The sequence below is a fragment of the Conger conger genome, chromosome 11 (assembly GCF_963514075.1).
Source record: "Conger conger chromosome 11, fConCon1.1, whole genome shotgun sequence".
Lineage (NCBI taxonomy): Eukaryota > Metazoa > Chordata > Actinopteri > Anguilliformes > Congridae > Conger > Conger conger.
Genome location: NC_083770.1, coordinates 47,897,774 through 47,916,278, shown reverse-complemented (window position 1 = coordinate 47,916,278; position 18,505 = coordinate 47,897,774). Strand labels below are relative to the sequence as shown.

At 46.6% G+C, this 18,505-nt stretch overlaps 1 protein-coding gene across 1 annotated transcript; it reads left to right on the top strand.

Moving 5' to 3' along the window:
- Window positions 1–1,821: 1,821 nt before the first annotated feature.
- On the top strand, window positions 1,822–18,336 carry myo1ha (myosin IHa). Its single transcript, XM_061260353.1, has 31 exons — window positions 1,822–1,953; window positions 2,809–2,924; window positions 3,415–3,613; window positions 3,914–3,994; window positions 4,295–4,474; window positions 5,556–5,654; window positions 5,967–6,080; window positions 6,175–6,246; window positions 6,337–6,456; window positions 6,918–6,985; window positions 7,488–7,593; window positions 8,259–8,339; window positions 8,471–8,562; window positions 8,961–9,055; window positions 9,479–9,525; window positions 9,762–9,842; window positions 10,332–10,437; window positions 10,539–10,656; window positions 11,862–11,975; window positions 12,724–12,800; window positions 12,900–12,968; window positions 14,211–14,295; window positions 14,446–14,605; window positions 14,961–15,044; window positions 15,429–15,522; window positions 15,631–15,686; window positions 16,070–16,205; window positions 16,719–16,789; window positions 17,147–17,244; window positions 17,588–17,687; window positions 18,024–18,336. The coding sequence occupies exons 1-31, from the start codon at window positions 1,828–1,830 to the stop codon at window positions 18,048–18,050; spliced, it is 3,072 nt and encodes a 1,023-aa protein (XP_061116337.1). The 5' UTR covers window positions 1,822–1,827; the 3' UTR covers window positions 18,051–18,336.
- The last annotated feature ends 169 nt before the right edge of the window (window positions 18,337–18,505 follow it).

The following is an 18,505-nucleotide window of genomic DNA, read 5'->3' as shown; positions in this document are numbered from 1 at the left end:
TGCCACAGCCAATGGCGTTTCAACGTCAGCACGTTTACAGAGAAGGGTTACGGTTTGAAGGGGTTTGTCGCTGCAATTCCTCTCTTAGGTCTGAAGTATAAACTGTACAGCCACGATGAAGGGAACAGAGCTAAAGCTCTGCCGATCTGATTACACAGAGAGGTCATGCTGTTTTCATCCTTGGGCATCTTCAGAAAAGATCAAAAAGTGAACAGATGCAGAGATGATTTCTGTTGTGTCCCAACACAAAATAATTATGTGTTCAGTGCTCACCAAAAAAATGTGGCGTGCAGGTACATGGCTAGCAACAGATACAAAAACGTCTAAAACTCCTCTTTGTGGCCCAGTGGGCGACCAGTCGCATGGCAGCATTAAAGCTGGGGAAGGCTATCTTTGGGCTCAAGCAGAATGAAGAAAGATTTTGAATGTGGGCGGTCTGTAGCGCAGTGGTTAAGGTACGTCACTGGACACGCAAAGTCGATTCCCGGTCTAGCCACAATAAGATCCGCACAGCCGTTGCAGGCCCTTAACCCTGCATTGCTCCAGGGGAGGATTGTCTCCTGCTTAGTCTAACTAACTGTACATCGCCCCGGATAAGAGCGTCTGCCAAAATGCCAATAATGTAATGTAAGGTATGTATACAGCGACGAAAAACCCTCCTCTCCAGTCAGCCTCTTGTGAACACGCGCCACGACTGACTGAGAGCTGCCCTCATTGGATGTTAGCTACCGGGAGTGATGAAAAAAAAAAAACCAGGATGGTGCAACCCCTGCAACCCCAGTGTCTGCTACATACTAAGAGGGTGATCTTAGTCCTATTTTTGGATGAAAAGTAAGTAATTTGTGGTCCCAGATTCGAAAGATACTCCATATGTCATGAGCTGTAGGGATACGCTTCAGACCGGCTGACATTACAGACGACGACCAGCCGCTGTGACATCACCAGAGAGTGACAGTCGGCGTCGTTTAGGACGAAGGTGACACCGACCGGAAGCATCCGGGCCACCGGCCCTGACCGGCTCAGCCAGCCCGTGGCGTGCACAGGGAACTGGGCGTGGCCTCGATAGCCTAATTACCGCAGAGGTGCTGAGCAGTAGGGCTCTGATACAGGGCCACATTCGCTCAGGCGGTAAGAGCAGCTGTTGGAGGGTTGCCGTTTGTGTCCCCTGGAGTGAACTCCCTAAATGCTCCTGATGAGCTGGTTGGTGCCTTGCATGGCGGCCAATCACCGTTGGTGTGTGAGTGTAATGTAATGTAATGTAATGTAATGTATGAATGGGTGAATGAGAAGCGTCAATTGTACAGCGCTTTGTATAAAGGCGCGACATAAATTACAACCATTTACCATTTAGAGCTGTAATTAGTCTCCAGAGGGTGGACAGCTGTAGTCTATAGACCACCACGGACCTCTTTATTTTAATAAATTATGATGAGAATTAGTGCTCACTGGCCAGTCCTGTTGCATTATCCAGCCAACTTTGAGAGTATATGTGTAAACCGTGGGTTTTGTGTGAACACAATTTATTTGCATCTTTTCTATTGTCGTTTTTCTTCATACTTATTGTAGCTGCAAAAAATCATCAACTGAAGACAGACAGCTTATAAAAACAGACCTGTCATTCAGTAAGCCTGTGATGAATTACCTCGGCAAAGATTATTCAGGGAGGGCTGATGGGAAATGAAGTCCAGAATTTTGTCAAGTCTCATTTTGTTTCACTTCCTCCTTTATGCTCCCAGTGAGTTGTTTTGTGGTTCTTTGCCTCATGAATGTGTGATGCTCTCCTGTGATTTGTTACAGAAACGCAAGATCCACAGCAATCAGCTGAACATGGAGGGGTCTCTGATAGCCCGGGACCTCGTGGGCATCCAGGACTTTGTGCTTTTGGACCCCCACACCAGTGAAGCCGCCTTCCTGGACAACCTGAGAAAACGCTACTGTGAAAACCTCATTTATGTCAGTCCATGTCAATCCACTGCTACTATCTGAGTGACTATGTGGTTCCATGGTCAGAATTATATTAAAGTGGTTATCCTTAATTTTCTAATTTTGGTGGATTTGGTTGACATTTGTGGTGACTGGTGGTCACAAAAGTTCATTTTCACACTGAAATACACAAATACCAGAGTTCCTTTCAAAAACGAATCTATTATTAGGAGAATATCCAGTGCTTATTTTTCTTTAAAGATAATCCAGCAATAGGTGGGGGGGGGGTTTGGAGAAAAATGACAACCAACATTTTTGTCTGACAGCGATGTCGAACAACATATCAAGCTTAATTTTAAAGAAGCTTGCCCTTTCGCATTCTCCATGCAAGTCATCGTATTCGATTACTCGGCGAGATTGTCGCACCTGACACCCCCCGGTGGAAAATAGCATACAGAGGGGACATTTCAGAATGCAAACACATCAAATCCAGGTATCACATATGGCAGTTTCTTGTAAAAAATTAAGGACTGCCACTTTATGCGCACCAGAGATCTACATCACTCGCATGACAGCTGCTTGCTGCGACAGAGCGTGTGTTTTAAAGGGTCCGTCATTGTGAGCGGTCTCATCACTTACCAGAGGGTCACACTCGGTGGCTGACTGGAGAGAAAAAAATTGTGTTCCTGTGCCCAGGCTTCCTGATTGCAGTCATTCATGTCCTGCGCTGCTCCAGCAATTGGCCCACTGCCATCCTCAAGCCCTCACTTAATGCACAGTCACACCTGCTGGTGTTGCGGTCTAACCGGTGGCTATTCGCCGTTTTTTTTCTACGACGTTGAAAAATGAGAGAGAGACTCTTAACTTCTGCCTTCTCTCCTTCAGACCTACATTGGCACTCTCCTGGTGTCCGTCAATCCGTACAAAGAGCTCGACATTTACAACGCAAAGCAAATGGAGACGTACATGGGCGTCAACTTCTTTGAGCTGCCGCCCCACATGTGAGTGTACTCTGTGTGTGTGTGTGTGTGTGTGTGTGTGTTTGTGTTTGTGTGCGTTTAAATATGCATGTCTGTGGAAAAGCAAGGTTTCCATATTCAGTTTAATTTTGGCATGTAGTTAACACCAGAATTGCCCAGCAATCGACATATCAACATTGGGGACCGTGTTCCAGAAATGAGTGGCTTTCACTGAAAAGGCCATCTGGCTAAATTTCCCCTGCCTGAGGGGTCATTACACAGCCACTTGTTGTCCTGTTATTATTTTCTTTGTTCGGATAACTGACTCATTGGACGGGGGCCAACCCATGAGCGATTTTGAATCACGCATCTGCAAAATGTTTGAAATGATCCAGACGGCTTGAGATAATTGTCTTGCCTCTGTCCTGATTTATTCGCCTGCTCTTTGGAGCCGTTTCCAAGATTCCCCTTTTCTTTTCTCCCTCCGTGTCCCTCGGTCCTGCGGCCGCGCGTCTCTGCGTTTCCTCCACAGCTACGCCCTGGCGGACAACGCGTACCACACCATGCTGGTGGAGAGGAACAACCACTTCATCCTGATCTCCGGAGAGAGTGGCGCGGGCAAGACCGAGGCCTCCAAGAAGATCCTGCAGTTCTACGCCACCAGCTGCCCGAGCACTAGCCTCCTGAACAGTGTGCGAGACCGAATGCTGGTCTCCAACCCGGTCCTGGAGGTGAGGCCGTGGACTTACGTGGTATGTCGTAACTGACCTCGACGCAGGCATCAGTTTGGTGCAGTTGCACACCGAGGACCGGGTGTAGGAGGTGTATCCCCAGTTAACACACGGGCGACTGGAATGGATAGGGTACAATTGGCTACTACATTGGGAGAAACAAAATTTTAAAGAAAAATAAAAAAAGAAGTAGGAAAATAGCAAGAAGTAGTAATAGCTATGCTACGCTACGCTATGCTGTGCTACTCACTCACACTGCCATTCAAATTCTGACCCCTGGTGCACTCTACTCTGCCGCAGGCTTTCGGGAATGCCAAAACGCTGAAGAACGACAACTCCAGCCGCTTCGGGAAGTACATGGACATCCAGTTCGACAGCGAGGTGGAGTAGAGAGTGGAGGTGGAGCTTGGGCTTGAGCCTGTGCATCAGACTTGAGGGCCAATTCCATTCAAAGTCGCTCCAGCAAATTAACTGAAAATCAAATGAATGAATTTCTCAAAGAGCGTAATAGGCAACCGATGCCTCCCCTATTTTGACTGTAGTTTATAGCTGCATTTCTGTTACTAAATACGTGTTAGTATATTTCCTCCCATGTCTAATCCCAACCCTGGTGCTCATTCATGAAGGTTGGTACTCGACCGCCCTGGTTGTTGACCGTGGTCGTCCGTCTTCTTCTTAAAGGGAGAGGCTGTCGGGGGACACATTCTCAGCTACCTGCTAGAGAAGTCCCGGGTGGTCCATCAAAACCACGGCGAGAGGAACTTCCACATCTTCTACCAGCTGGTGGAGGGTGGGGATGACGAGCTCCTTCACTCCCTGGGCCTGGAGAGGGACTGCCAGCAGTACAATTACCTGGTGCAGGTGAGAGAAACTCTCTCTCTTCCTCCACAACCTCACTGCCAGTTTGAGGGCTCTCGTTCACTTGCTCATTGTTTGGGGTGCACAAGGGCAAGGGCGGCAAGGTACATGATGGCATAACGTAGTGGTTAAGGTGCATGACTGGGACCCGCAAGGTCGGTGGTTTGAATCCCAGTGTAGCCACAATAAGATCCGCACAGCCGTTGGGCCCTTGAGCAAGGCCCTTAACCCTGCATTGCTCCAGGGGAGGATTGTCTACTGTTTAGTCTAATCAACTGTATATTGCTCTGGATAAGAGCGTCTGCCAAATGCCATTAATGTAATAAGTGGCACTATGATGAACCAAATCAGAAAGAGCCTACTGGATTGCATATACATATTGTACCTTTAGTCTGTTCAAAGAAGTCAAAAGATTCTCACGTGGTTGGCCTGATTTGGATTTCCCAAAGGGGGTAAATAAGTTGTATTGAACTGAATTAAATGAAATTGAAACAGGAGTGAAAGGCAGAATCTTCTTAACTATTACGTATAACCGATTGTTGTCTGGTAGTTTTCTTGTGCCAGAGGTAGAGAGGGATGGGGCAGATTACTGGGAATCATCAGTGGTTGAATTTTCGAAATATAAACACAACGCTGAAGAACCTCCTACTCTCCTACTTTCTGACGTCTAAAATAACCTTATTTTAGACGTCTGAAAGAAATTATATCCTGCTGCACCGTGAGCCCAATAATTGTAATGGGACATCAGAGCCCAGCATGGTTTTCCTGGAGAAGATGGAAAGCTCAGCTGAACTGAACTGAAACTGTAAATAAATCTGTAAGACAAGATAATTTGTTAGCACAAACATCCCATCCCATAGGCACAGCTACACTCTAAGACTAGGACTAGTTATATATGATATATGAATTCCAATCATATAACAATTGTACCTTATCTGATGTGTTCGGTTGTTTGTTGTATGACCTTGACATGCACTGTTGTATGGTTGCTTTGAATAAAAGCATCTGCTAAATGAAATGTAATGTAATGTCTTTGTGTAGACTTTGTCTGAACACAGCAAGCTTCCTGTCCTCTCTTGAACAGGGGGAATGTGCCAAAGTGAGCTCCATCTATGACGAGAACGACTGGAAGACGATGAGGAAAGCACTCTCTGTCATTGAGTTCTCAGAGAGTGACATCCAGGTAAGATCACAGACGGCTGCCATCTGAAACAATGCTAAGAGTGTTGTTTCTGCATATAACCAGTCAGACTAACCCAGCTGACCAGCAGTGAGGACAACCCCTGTATATAGTCCCTTTTAAATGACTTTTAAATATGTGCCATTTATTTATTAGTTAGTTTCTTACTTAATTATTTTATTACTTTTAATTTTACTTTTCTGAACTAGCAGTTGCTGAAATTGACAGATGAATGTGTTTAGCAAAGCAAAATGACCAGCAGAACTAATCTGTGACACGATGGATGGAAGCTTATCTCTCTCCTTATCAACGCAGCCTTTGTTTGAGGTTATCGCCAGCGTCCTCCACCTGGGCAACGTCTTCTTCGAACCCGACTACAAGGGCTACGCCACTTTGCCCAGCAATGTTGAATTGCGCTGGGTGTCGAAGGTGAGGCGCGAATCCCTTGCACCAGTGCCCCACACTTGTGTTCCACTTAGTTTTGAGTGGCTGATGAATGACTAGCTTTGGGTTCTCTTCCCAGTTACTGGGCGTCCATGTGCAGGTGCTTCTGGAGGTCCTCACCTACAGGAAGATTGAGGCCAAGACAGACGAGGTGAAGGAGCTCTCAAGCCACAAAATGGCCGCCCCACTTTCGTATCAGCTTGTCATTATAATGACTTTTCATTCTTCTTTTGGTCCCTAGGTCCTCAGCCCCTTCACCATGGACCATGCCATCTACGCGAGGGACGCGTTGGCCAAAGCGATTTACGGTCGCACCTTCACCTGGCTCGTTAACAAGATCAATGAGTCTTTAGCTAATCAGGTGAGCCACATCTTCTTATGATTAGCCGCCATTTATTACTAAGAGAATCAGGTTTGAATAAAGAATTTGTCTCAAAATGAACCATATCTGAGCGAGGCATTTGCCTTTAACTAAGCTGAACTCTTTATTAAAGGCCTGCAATGCTTTTATAAGTGGGGGCGACATGGCTCAGGCAGTAAGAGCAGTCGTCTGGCAGTCGGAGGGTTGCCGGTTCGCCTGCCCGGGCTGTGTCGAAGTGTCCCTGAGCAAGACACCTAACCCCCAAATGCTCCTGACGAGCTGGTCGGGGCCTTGCATGGCAGCCAATCACCGTCGGTGTGTGAGTGTGTGTATGAATGGGTGAATGGAGAAGCATCAATTGTACAGCGCTTTGGATAAAGGCACTATATAAATGCCTGCCATTCACCATTAAGCAGATGGAATCCACCATGGATAACTTTATTTTTCTTCTTGCTCTATAGGATTCTACTAGGAAGACAGTCATTGGGTTATTGGACATCTATGGCTTTGAAGTATTCTATGTGAACAGGTAGGAGGAATTCCACTGAGTTGCATTGACCTGACACTGTTCAGTGAAAAGATAAAATTTTAAAGAATGCTGTGATTTCTGAAATTCTGATGCTATAAATGTAATATCAATTGAATCAGATGTTATTTTTAGCATTATGTATTAGTGTCCCATGGGCTTGAGTGAATATTCTGCAAGTAGCCTACATAAAGTAAGTGCCCTCAGTTAATCTCGGCAATGGACATGTTTAATCTAGTTTCAGTACCTAAATATTTCGCCTTCTTTAATTACAATTACAAAATATAAATGTGCGATGTGCATGATTGAGTCGTCCCATATCATGTGATGCATAAAGCTGGCACGTGATTGGTTGCTCAGTGGGTCAGGTTCAGGACATCTCAAGCCGACCAATAAGATGAAGCCAAGTGCACTCAACCTGCATTACATCATGCTGTATCAGATGAATTTGAATCCCGTTCTTAAATCTATCTAACTTGCAATGACGCCAGTCTCTGTTTCTCAGTTTTGAACAGTTCTGTATAAACTATTGCAATGAGAAGCTGCAGCAGCTGTTCATCCAGCTGACTCTGAAAGCTGAGCAGGAGGAGTACGAAACGGAGGGCATCGAGGTAAAGGCTCCTCCCTGTGACTCATACGTGCACGTAGTGATGTGTGAATAGTAACGATGGAGCTGTGGTTTTGTGTTTTCTTTTGTTTACCGCACACAGCTGTAACCCAAAACCAAGATCCTGGATTCTGTTAACATTACCTTTACCAACAGAAGCACACTGCCCCTACATCATACCAGAATCACACATCCTTACCTCCCAGCTCTGGGTACCAAGGAGACCCAGCAGGAACCAATGGGTGGAGATAATGACACTGCAACTGCTACAGAATTGTCACATTCTCTCATTACTTTAGATAGTACATCCCTATGGCCCATAGGACTCTTCTCTCCACTTCTCCCATCTTCAAAAGTCTCCTAGTTCTGTGGGAAACTCTTTTTGGGAACCACCGCTGTCCCTGATATGGACATCCCTGTTGTGGAGAAACGCTGATAGGCTTCCATATCTCACCTGATTTACACCTTTGGGAACTCACCCAAGCTTTGAAAAATGTACAGTTTAAGTGCCTGCTATACATTCGGGTGCTAGAGCTGACAGAGCGTAGTCTGATATCAGTCCCAACCATTCCCACCCCCATAATCAGCCTGCTGCTCTTATTTCCAATGCCTAATTTGTATAGTGGAGGATTCGAGTGCAAAATATTTCTGCTGTTCTCTTCTCTCCAGTGGGAGCCGGTGCAGTTCTTCAACAACAAGATCATCTGCGACCTTGTGGAGGAGAAGCACAGGGGCATCATCTCCGTGCTGGTGAGGGGACTGGCATTGACTGACAGGCTGAGATGTTGGCAGGGGGGGGGGGGGGGGGGGGTGATGAATGACTTGATCCTCTTTAGCAGCGGTGGTTCAGCTGTGGTTAACCCACCCCCCCCCTCCCCCAGGATGAGGAGTGTCTGAGACCCGGGGAGGCCACAGACCTCACCTTCCTGCAGAAGCTGGAGGACAAGATGGGCAACCACCCACATTTTGTCACGTTAGTACCATGTAACACACACTCACACACACTCGCATACACACACACCAACACTCACACACATACTCACTCTCACACACACACACACACACACACTCACACACACACACACACACACACACTCACTATCACACACACACGCTCACACGCACGCACGCACGTACACAGCAGGGATAGGGGGCAGTTCAGTTTAGATTCAATCTAGTCACAATCCTCATCCTCATTGAGCCATTTTGTTCAGTTCATAAAATTAATTTCAATTAATGAAATGCAGTTGAACCCAGTCGGAACCCTAACACACACACACACACACACACACACACACACACCCTAAACACCCCTCCCGCTCTATATTGGGAGCCACCTGTTTAACCCTTCATTGGTTTGTTTGTCTACAGACACAAGCTGGCTGACCAGAAGATGCGTAAGACGCTGGAGAGGGGGGATTTCCGTCTGCTGCACTACGCGGGCGAGGTCACCTACTGCGTCATAGGTGAGAGCACTGGCCAAAATACTCTACTTCAGCCTCCAGAGAAACATTCATCAAAACGGGACATAGGCACAAACATCAATCAAAATCTACCCGGCTGCCTTGGCTGGTGCAAAATAAATGCATTCTCTACTGCTGGGTGAATTTTGTTGTGAATCACATATCCAGACTTTTATTATTAATTATGAAAATTTTGAATACTTCATTTTTATAAAATGTTGAACACACTTGTTTATTAATATGGTTCTGATGTGCACTGGATATGGGCGTCTGCTAAATGACTGTAATGTAAAGTAATGTAACGTAATATTACATATTCATACGCAACAGGCAGTTGCAGGAACAGCCTTGGCGACTAGACTGTGGCCCCAAAAGGCCCTTCTCATCGTGACCCCTCGTGTGCTGTTTTCTGTTTTCTCCTACCAGGATTCATTGACAAAAACAATGATCTTTTGTACAGGAACATCAAAGAGGTAAGTGCCTGGGACTCTGAGAAGGGATTATGCACAGGCCCGGGGGGGAGGTGGGGAAGGGGAGGGGGGGGGGGACCAAAGAAGCCTGCTTCTCTGCCCCGGTTCCTTAATTATTCATAGTCCAGTAGACTTGGCCTAAATAATGGAGGAGCTGATTGCAGTGAAGTGGGCCGGCGGGACGTGAGTGTCCGTGTCGCACGCGCGCGCGCCTGAGTGCTGTGCCCTCCCCCGTGCAGGTGATGCAGCAGTCCAAAAACGCCATCGTCAGGCAGTGCTTCACCACCGCGGAGCCAGAGAGCCGGAAGAGGCCGGAGACGGTAAAGAAGACACATCGGTGTTCGTTTTATTTCAGCTGAACAGGGGGGGTAGGGGGGTGTTCCTTGTCTGGGAAGATTGTCCGAATCTAGCCTCGTGTCTGGCCAGAGCACTTCTCCTGTACCAAGCGCCCACTGGGCGGTCAGACTAGGGAGGGCTAAAAATCCTAACACGGTCTGAAATAAGACTCCTGGTTTCCATGCCAACAGGACAAAGCAGGGCAAGGGCATGTAGGGCTTAATACTTGGCCCTGTTCTCCCTGGTAAACAGAACTACTTCAAAATAAATATTTTATTTCAGGAAACTAAATGGCAGGTAAATGTTTTGGTCATCGTAGACCATTGTTGGGCTCTCTCCTGTGCTGTCATATAGAAGGCCAACTGTCGACAGCAGCTCCTGAGAGGTGGTTGCGGTGGGGGGCGGGGGGTGGTGGGTCTAGCCACAGCACCAGCAGGTTTGGCTTAAGCGCCCAGGCGCCCGTGTCTCCGCAGGTGGCCACCCAGTTCAAGAACAGCCTGACGAAACTGACCGAAAACCTCATGTCCAAAGAGGCCTGGTACGTGCGATGCCTGAAGTCCAACGATGCCAAGGAGCCTGGTGAGAGTACCCCCCCCCCCCCCCCTTCCCCCCCCCAGAGAGCCCTCCTCTCCCCCCTGAGGCTGTGCGTGACTCCCTGGCCCGGCTCCGTGTCTCCGCAGGGCGGTTTGACGAGGCGCTGGTGAGGCACCAGGTGAAGTACCTGGGCCTGATGGAGCACCTGAGGGTCAGGAGGGCGGGGTTCGCGTACCGACGGCGATACGAGAACTTCCTGAAGAGGTACCCCCGGGGAAGAGACCCGGCTTTAGTGCTGCAGGAGTGAGGCTTCATGAACTAAAAACGGATGGAGCCATTACACCGATCAGCCACAACATTAAAACCCACCTGCTCAAACCAGTTTTTTCATGAAAGGTTTCTCCACATGCATGTAATTTCAATGAAGGGAAACTGATGTAGGATTAGATGCCATGCATTTTTAAATATGGCTGGTGGTCTTAATTTTTTTATATATAAAAAATTCTACAGGATCCTTAAGATAGACATTGTGACGAACACCAGTATGTACCAAGATATTTAAATGACAAAACAATGCACCAACAAAACAACCCCCTCCCAATGAGCTTACGAGATTTCCATTTTCATAAAAAAATTGAATGAATGCAATTAACTTATGATTATGCTTATGCTTATGATTATGATTATGCTTATGCTTATATAAGTGCACATATCATATCATTAAATATTAACAGTTTGTAGACACTTTTATACAGTTTAAAGCATTTTTAATTATGAAAAAAACTGGTTTAAGCAGGTGGTTTTAATGTTGTGGCTCTCAATGACTAAAATTATTTCAGCCAATCATTTTGTTCTGCTGCAAGGAAACAAGTCTCTTGATTGGCTCTGCAGCAAAGAAACAAGTCTCTTGATTGGTCCTTACAAGTCTTGATTAGACAGATTAACAGCTCCCCGCAGCTCCAATCATTATGGGATTCATGAAACCACCTATTGCCAGGGTATTCTGTCAGACCAGGACCAAATATGTATTTGAAATACTTTTAACATGTGCCAGTAAAATTGTAAAACCCTTCTGACAAATATACAAATTTGACCAATTAAAATTTGCTACCTTATGAAAGACTAGAATGTTTGTGAAAATATAAATGCCTGAGAATTGTCAATAATCTCCAGGAATTGCAATATCTGCTGCTTCTCAGCAGTGATTTCAGTGATTTAAGTCATTTGTTTTTTACACGCATGACTACCAAGGCCTAGAACAGCTGCTGATTGGAATCACAAAACCCAGCTGACGCTGCAGCCCTCCAGGGCTCAAGTTCGCGTGATCCCTGGATTATGGTTGGCATTTATATAGCGCCTTTATCCAAAGCGCTGTACAACGGATTACAGCGTTTCACAGTGAACCCAGGTCTGCTCTCTGAGCGGACCGTGATTGGCTGAGGTGCTCAGGTGTCCCGTGTTCATCGCAGGTATAAGCCCTTGTGTCCGGACACCTGGCCCCACTGGCACGGGGTGCCTGCTGACGGCGTCGAAAAACTGGTCAAACACCTGGGCTACAAGCCAGATGAGTACAAAATGGGCAGGTAGGACCTCCACCCAGGTCCCAGAACCGGTCTGGCTGGCAAGATTGACTAATACCTGACACTTCTCACTCACCTGTAAATACCTATTTATGTTTATAGATACCTGCAATACTTTATTCGTATGATGTTGTTTGTCACTGAGTGTTGTTGCTGTCTGTTGTGCACTTTAAGGTGAAGCTCATTGTAATCTCGTTGTACACTGTATAATGACAAAAAAAGGCTTTCTATTCGAAAGGCTTTCTACTCTATTCTAAACACATATTACATTTGGGTCCCAACCCTGTTCCTGGAAATCTACCGTCCTGTAGGTTTTCACACCAACCATAACAAAGCACACCTCATTCAACAGCTAGAGCAGGGCTGCCCAACCCTCTTCCTGGAGATCTACCATCCTTTAGGTTTTCACTCCAACCATAACAAAGCACACCTCATTCAACAGCTAGAGATGCCACTGAGCTGCTGGTAGGTAGGTCTCCAGGAATATGGTTGGGAACTGCGGATTTAGGCACTTAGTAGGTCTTAGCTTGGCCTACTTATACAGCTTCCATGTTTCTACATACACTGCATTTGTATAGCTGAATATCAACTGAATTAATTAGTAGCACTTTGCTCTATGGTACAGTCCCATCTGGTGAGTTGTAACTGAACCCTGCATTCTCTTAGCTACAAGTCCAGCTCTCTGACCATTACATGACACTGCCACCCACTCCTGTGAATCTCAAGTCAACCATTCTCCTTCTCTGCACAGAACAAAGATATTCATCCGTCACGCCAGGACACTTTTTGCCACAGAAGATGCCTTTGAGCGCTGTAAACATGAGCTGGGTAGGTGCCTATTTGGTCACATTAGGAAAAATGGAAAATACACAGACAAAGTCAACCATTTTGGACAGCCGAGTTATCCTGCTCTCCTTAATCTTGCAGCGTCAAGGATTCAGGCAAAGTACAAAGGCTACAGAGCGAAAGGAGAGTTCAAGAAACAGAAAGAAGCAGGTAAACAGATGACAGAACTAACAATGTGGACGTATAAAATGCATGCGTCAAACTTCACAGTGAACAGAATGGTGACTACTTCATTAAGTTCCGGAGGAAAGTTATTTTCTTGTGACACATTCCAGAGTTAAACTTACATGATGGTAATGATGCTGAGTCTAGACCAGGGGTCGGCAACCCTGGTCCTGGACAGCCGCAGGGTGTGCTGGCTTTCGTCTCCACCTTAAAATAAGCAACCGATTCAGACCCAAGAAACCAGGTGAGGCGAGTTAACCGTGTAATCAACGGCTTTCATTGATCAATTAATGCCAAGTAACAACGAAAGCCAGCACACCCTGCGGCTCTCCAGGACCAGGGTTGCCTGGTCTAGACCAACTGTAATGGGCCCATATTGACCTGCATTCCGCTGTCATAATTGTTAAAAATGTGAAAAATATATATTTCACCCTCTGAGTCAATGTCTTCGTGCTTCTTACTGCTGACCAAATAAATTCAGGGCAGGCCACTGGGAGCTTTAGCAATTGTAAATATTTTTGGTGAATTTGAATCCCATGTGAATAAAAAGAATGTGACTAAACACTGAAAGAATGTGACTAAACGCTGAAAGAATGTGACTAAACGCTGAAAGAATGTGACTAACCGCTGAAAGAATGTGACTAAACGCTGAAAGAATGTGACTAACCGCTGAAAGAATGTGACTAAACCCTGAAAGAATGTGACTAACCGCTGAAAGAATGTGACTAACCGCTGAAAGAATGTGACTAAACGCTGAAAGAATGTGACTAAATGCTGAAAGAATGTGACTAAACGCTGAAAGAATGTGACTAACCGCTGAAAGAATGTGACTAAACGCTGAAAGAATGTGACTAAACGCTGAAAGAATGTGACTAACCGCTGAAAGAATGTGACTAAACACTGAAAGAATGTGACTAAACGCTGAAAGAATGTGACTAAACGCTGAAAGAATGTGACTAACCGCTGAAAGAATGTGACTAAACGCTGAAAGAATGTGACTAACCGCTGAAAGAATGTGACTAACCGCTGAAAGAATGTGACTAAACGCTGAAAGAATGTGACTAACCGCTGAAAGAATGTGACTAGCCGCTGAAAGAATGTGACTAACCGCTGAAAGAATGTGACTAACCGCTGAAAGAATGTGACTAAATGCTGAAAGAATGTGACTAAACGCTGAAAGAATGTGACTAACTGCTGAAAGAATGTGACTTAATGCTGTGCCTTCAGCCACCAAGATCGAGACCTGCTGGAGAGGAGTCCAGGCCCGAAAAGAGAGAGACAAGAGGGCGTGGGCCGTCAAGGTCATCAAAAAGTAAGCAGAGGTCTAACCTCCGACTGGTCCTTAGAGGAAAAGTACTTTTTCCAAACTTTGCATTAATAGCTTGCATGCGTATAGAATCTCAGCAAGCTGGCAACACAAGAAATGGGCCTGAATTCTTCTGAAGTCTTTTCCTTTTGGCAGGTTTATCAAGGGGTACATGAACAGGCATCAGGCGTCATCTTCGGACAACTCCGAGTACCTGGCCTTCGTCAGAGTCAACTTTCTGAAAAGGCTGGCAGCGAACCTGCCCAAAACTGTCCTGGACAAATCCTGGATCACCCCTCAGCCTGTGGTGCAGGAGGTAGGGAGGGCTTGAGACAGCAACTGCCATCTTACGAGAGTGCCAGAACCAGTTTGACATTATTTTCATCTTTATATTACTTGTTTTCCATACTGTATTGGAAAAAAAGAAAAAAAAAGAGGCATTTCTTATCTGGGTGCTGTTCATTTTGATCCTATAGGACAGTATTGTTTCCACCCAGTACAGTGCGGGGAAAGATTAGAAGCCATCAATCATTCTAATCCATGAAGTGGGAAGCAGGACGCACGCAGATTCCCTGACTGACCACGTGAAGCTATTAAGTACTAGAACACTCCTCTGTGGTGATGAATTGTGGGATAGGCCCTTCAGGCTGTGGTCCTCCCGTGTTCTGCAGACCTCAGAGATCCTGCGTGTGCTGCACTCACGGACGCTGGTGAGGAAGTACGTGAGAGGGCTCGCCCCCCAGCGGAAAGCCCAGGTACATCCAGGTGCTCCCATCTCTCCCTGTTCAGTCCTTCCCGCTTAACAGGCCTTGTTTATCCCGTTAGTCTTAACATTGGCTTTAGCTATCTGTGTGAAATATCCCTGCTGAAAAAACAAACAGCTCAAGCTATGTTTTGAAACAGTTGGCAGCTGGTTGACCAGTTCAGACCATCGCCCAGCCTGACATGGTTAGCTGGTTGACCAGTTCAGACCAGCTCCCAGCGTGACATGGTTAGTTGGTTGACCAGTTCAGACCAGCTGCCAGCTCAACTCGGTTTAGCTGGTTGACCAGCTCAATTTTCGAGCTGGCATATCTGGATTTTACAGCAGGGATTTCTTCATTAATATTTTAATCACTCATCCCATTTTGTCTTCTCAGCTGCAACTTAAGGAGAAAACCAGCGCCATGTTTAAGGGGAAGAAGGACAGCTACCCGCAGAGCGTCTGCAGACCCTTTGTAGACACCAGGATCAGTCAGTATAGCATATGCTCTGAGAGCCAGCGTCACTCATCACTGTGTTGCTGTGGGTTAAACGAAATGGCAGTAGTTGCCCTACTAATGTGCATTTATTTTTATCTAGGTGAAGAGGATATCAACGTCAGGGTCATGCAGACAATTCGCCACGAACGAATCAAGGTAAAAAAAACAAAACAAAACAAGAAAAACAGCTTGAAACTGCTGTATAGAGTGTACCCACTGATTTGGGGGAAACTGGGAAAAGAAAGAGAATCCAGTAAAGGCTACTATATCTGTTTACAGCACGACTGAATTTTTACGAGGCCAAACAGGAAGTCCTTTGGGCAGTGACTGTGACATAGTGAGGCAATGCCGTGGCTACCTGAGTCTCCTTTTCTAGAATCTTTTTCTAGTCTCCTTTTCTAGAGTCAGAACTCCATAATGCATCTTTTAAGGCCCTTCCTATGCAGCTCACCAGGAAAAGGAGGAAACTTCCATCTTTCTTCCTCTTTCTCTCTCCCTCCTCTCTCCTCCTCTCTCTTCCCTTCTCTGCCTCCCTGCAGTATAGCACCCCGGTGGTGAAGTACGACAGGAACGGCTTCAAGTCGCGCCAGCGGCAGCTGATCCTCACCCAGGCCGCAGCCTACGTGGCCGAGGAGGCCAAGATCAAACAGAGGGTCCCGTACGCGGCGCTGACCGGTGAGCACTGGGGGCCTGGGGCCTGGGGGCCTGGGGGCCTTGGGGCCTGGGGGCCGTGGGGCCTGGGCCTCCACACGCACATTACATTAACCTCGGAGGCTAACCAGTGTTGTTTCTACATTTCAATTCTGCTGGAAAAAACAGCTCAACATGGTTTGACCTGCTCGAGCTATGTTTTGAAAAACTTGATGGTGACTGGTATTTCAAGCTGGTCATGGCTGGTTTTTTTCACCAGGGAAGACCTTAGAATTATACGTTTCCGACATTTTTGAAATATATAAATATAGTTTGTAGGGCACTAAATACATGCATGTTTTACACAAAAATACTGTTTATAAGCATGAAAAAAATACAAAATCTAAAAGCTTTTATCTGCTTGGAGCCCATTCACTGTGGTATATTTGAAGTTCAGTATCTCAACCCCACTCAGAACGCAGATAGAACCTTATCATTCCAAGGTCACGGTTTAACCTTGTGAACTCGATACATTTAAAGATGTTGCTGTGATTGCAGGTGTGTCGGTCAGCAACCTGACGGACAGCATTATGATCCTGCACGTCAAATGCGATGACGCCAAACAGAAGGTAGGAGTCTGAGCCCTTCTCTCAAACTCGTCCAGGTGTGTGTGTGTGTGTGGGGGGGGGGCCTCGATGACTGAACTGCAGGGGTGCATCCCAATACTCAAAACAAGCATCCTCCTCTCCTCCATCCTCCATCCTCCTTTCCTCCACTCATCTCCTCCCCCCATACTTCCGAAAAGGAGAGAAGTTAAGGAAAGGAGGACATTTGGTGTGTGGCAACAGTCTGGTTAATCAATAGCACTAATTGTTCTGTTATTAACATGGGATTAAAGAAAAGCAGGACCCAGATTTGGACTGGGAGGGCAGATTTGAGTGTCCGTGCCGCTGTGACCCCGTCCGTTTGCCCTGTCCTGTGCGTAGAGGGACCTGGTGCTGGAGTGTGAGCACCTGTTTGAGGCGCTGACCAAGCTGAGCGTGGTGGGAAACAAGCCGAACCTCGTCACCGTGGGGCAGGGGAGGTGAGGCCCGAACGCCGCCTGCTGGAGAGGCCCTGGGGGAGGGGGGCCAGAGAGGGACTTCTCCTGGTTCTTCAGATTTTAACCTCTTCTCCTCCGCGTTCCCTAGTTCAGGGGCGCACAACTCCGGTCCTCGGTGGCCGGTCTGGCGTACTGGTTTTTGTTCCACGCAATTGCCTTGTTGTTTCATTTCTATTTGCCGACATCTCTATAAATTACCCTGGTTCAAGCCTGTACTTGAGCACAGTAAAATCATTAGGATACACGTGCAGTCTGCAGCTGTAGCTTTCTGGATAAAAATTGTTCACCACTGTGCTATATAGCATGACCTCTTTATGTTCCTCAGCATCAAATTCGATATCCAGCCGGGTAAAGAGGGGTTTGTGGACTTCAGCAGCGGGCAGGAGCCAATGGTGTACAAAGCCAAGAACGGGCACCTGATGGTGGTGAGTGCAAGAGGCGTGATACGTACGACATGGAGCTCTACGTCCAGAGGAGAAAAGTAGCCATTTTGATGTCTAAATGAGGATAGCGTGAAACTGCACGTGTAGCATGTTTTCTATCTCCATGTTAATTTTAATCTCAACGTCTTTATTCTGCATTGTTACAAAGTGCACTTTGAACACATTGTAAGAAGAGCACTTCATATGTTGTTATGTGGCCAGATCACAGCTGTCCCCCCATTGGTTTTAAACCATTTTTAAACTAAAGCCTGGTCCTGTTTTACCATGGATCACTAAATCCAGGTCAAACCCCCCCCACCCCGTCTGGCCTTCCCTCAGGTATCTCAGCGAGCCAGGGCCCGATGAGGGGGGGACGGGTCTCCCGGACACACGATACGCCCGACGGATCCTTCCGGACCCCTGAATATTTCATCAGAGAGAAGATACACCTGCCGAAAGACCCACCACCCCCTGAAACGCAGTGACATCACCCTGTGGGAGGGGTCCAAGCTGCAACGTGCGGGGGGAGGGGTTCTCATCCGTTAAAATAAGGAAGGACAGTGAATCAGCCCTGGATCAGCGTCTGCATGTGAAAAATGGCACATCCCTGGCCTTCACTCACTCCTTCAACAGTCTACTCGCATGGTATATATTACACTAAGAGCTCATTTCCGATAGTAATCATTTTGGGTATATACTGTAGCAATAGTCTATGGTTGTACTGTATCACTACTAAGCAAATGGATCTATTCATTTTTTTCTGTAACAGGACAAAATATTGCACCTTATCCCCTTGGATTCTCTGAAATGTCTGAATCTGG

Bases quoted from the DNA above. Each gene is read 5' to 3' on its own strand.
- myo1ha (XM_061260353.1), top strand. From the start codon at position 1,828: ATGGAGGGGTCTCTGATAGCCCGGGACCTCGTGGGCATCCAGGACTTT. The intron at 8,563-8,960 runs GTTAGTACCATG...GTTTGTCTACAG, and splicing joins AACCACCCACATTTTGTCAC to ACACAAGCTGGCTGACCAGA. The intron at 14,296-14,445 runs GTAAGCAGAGGT...TCCTTTTGGCAG, and splicing joins GCCGTCAAGGTCATCAAAAA to GTTTATCAAGGGGTACATGA.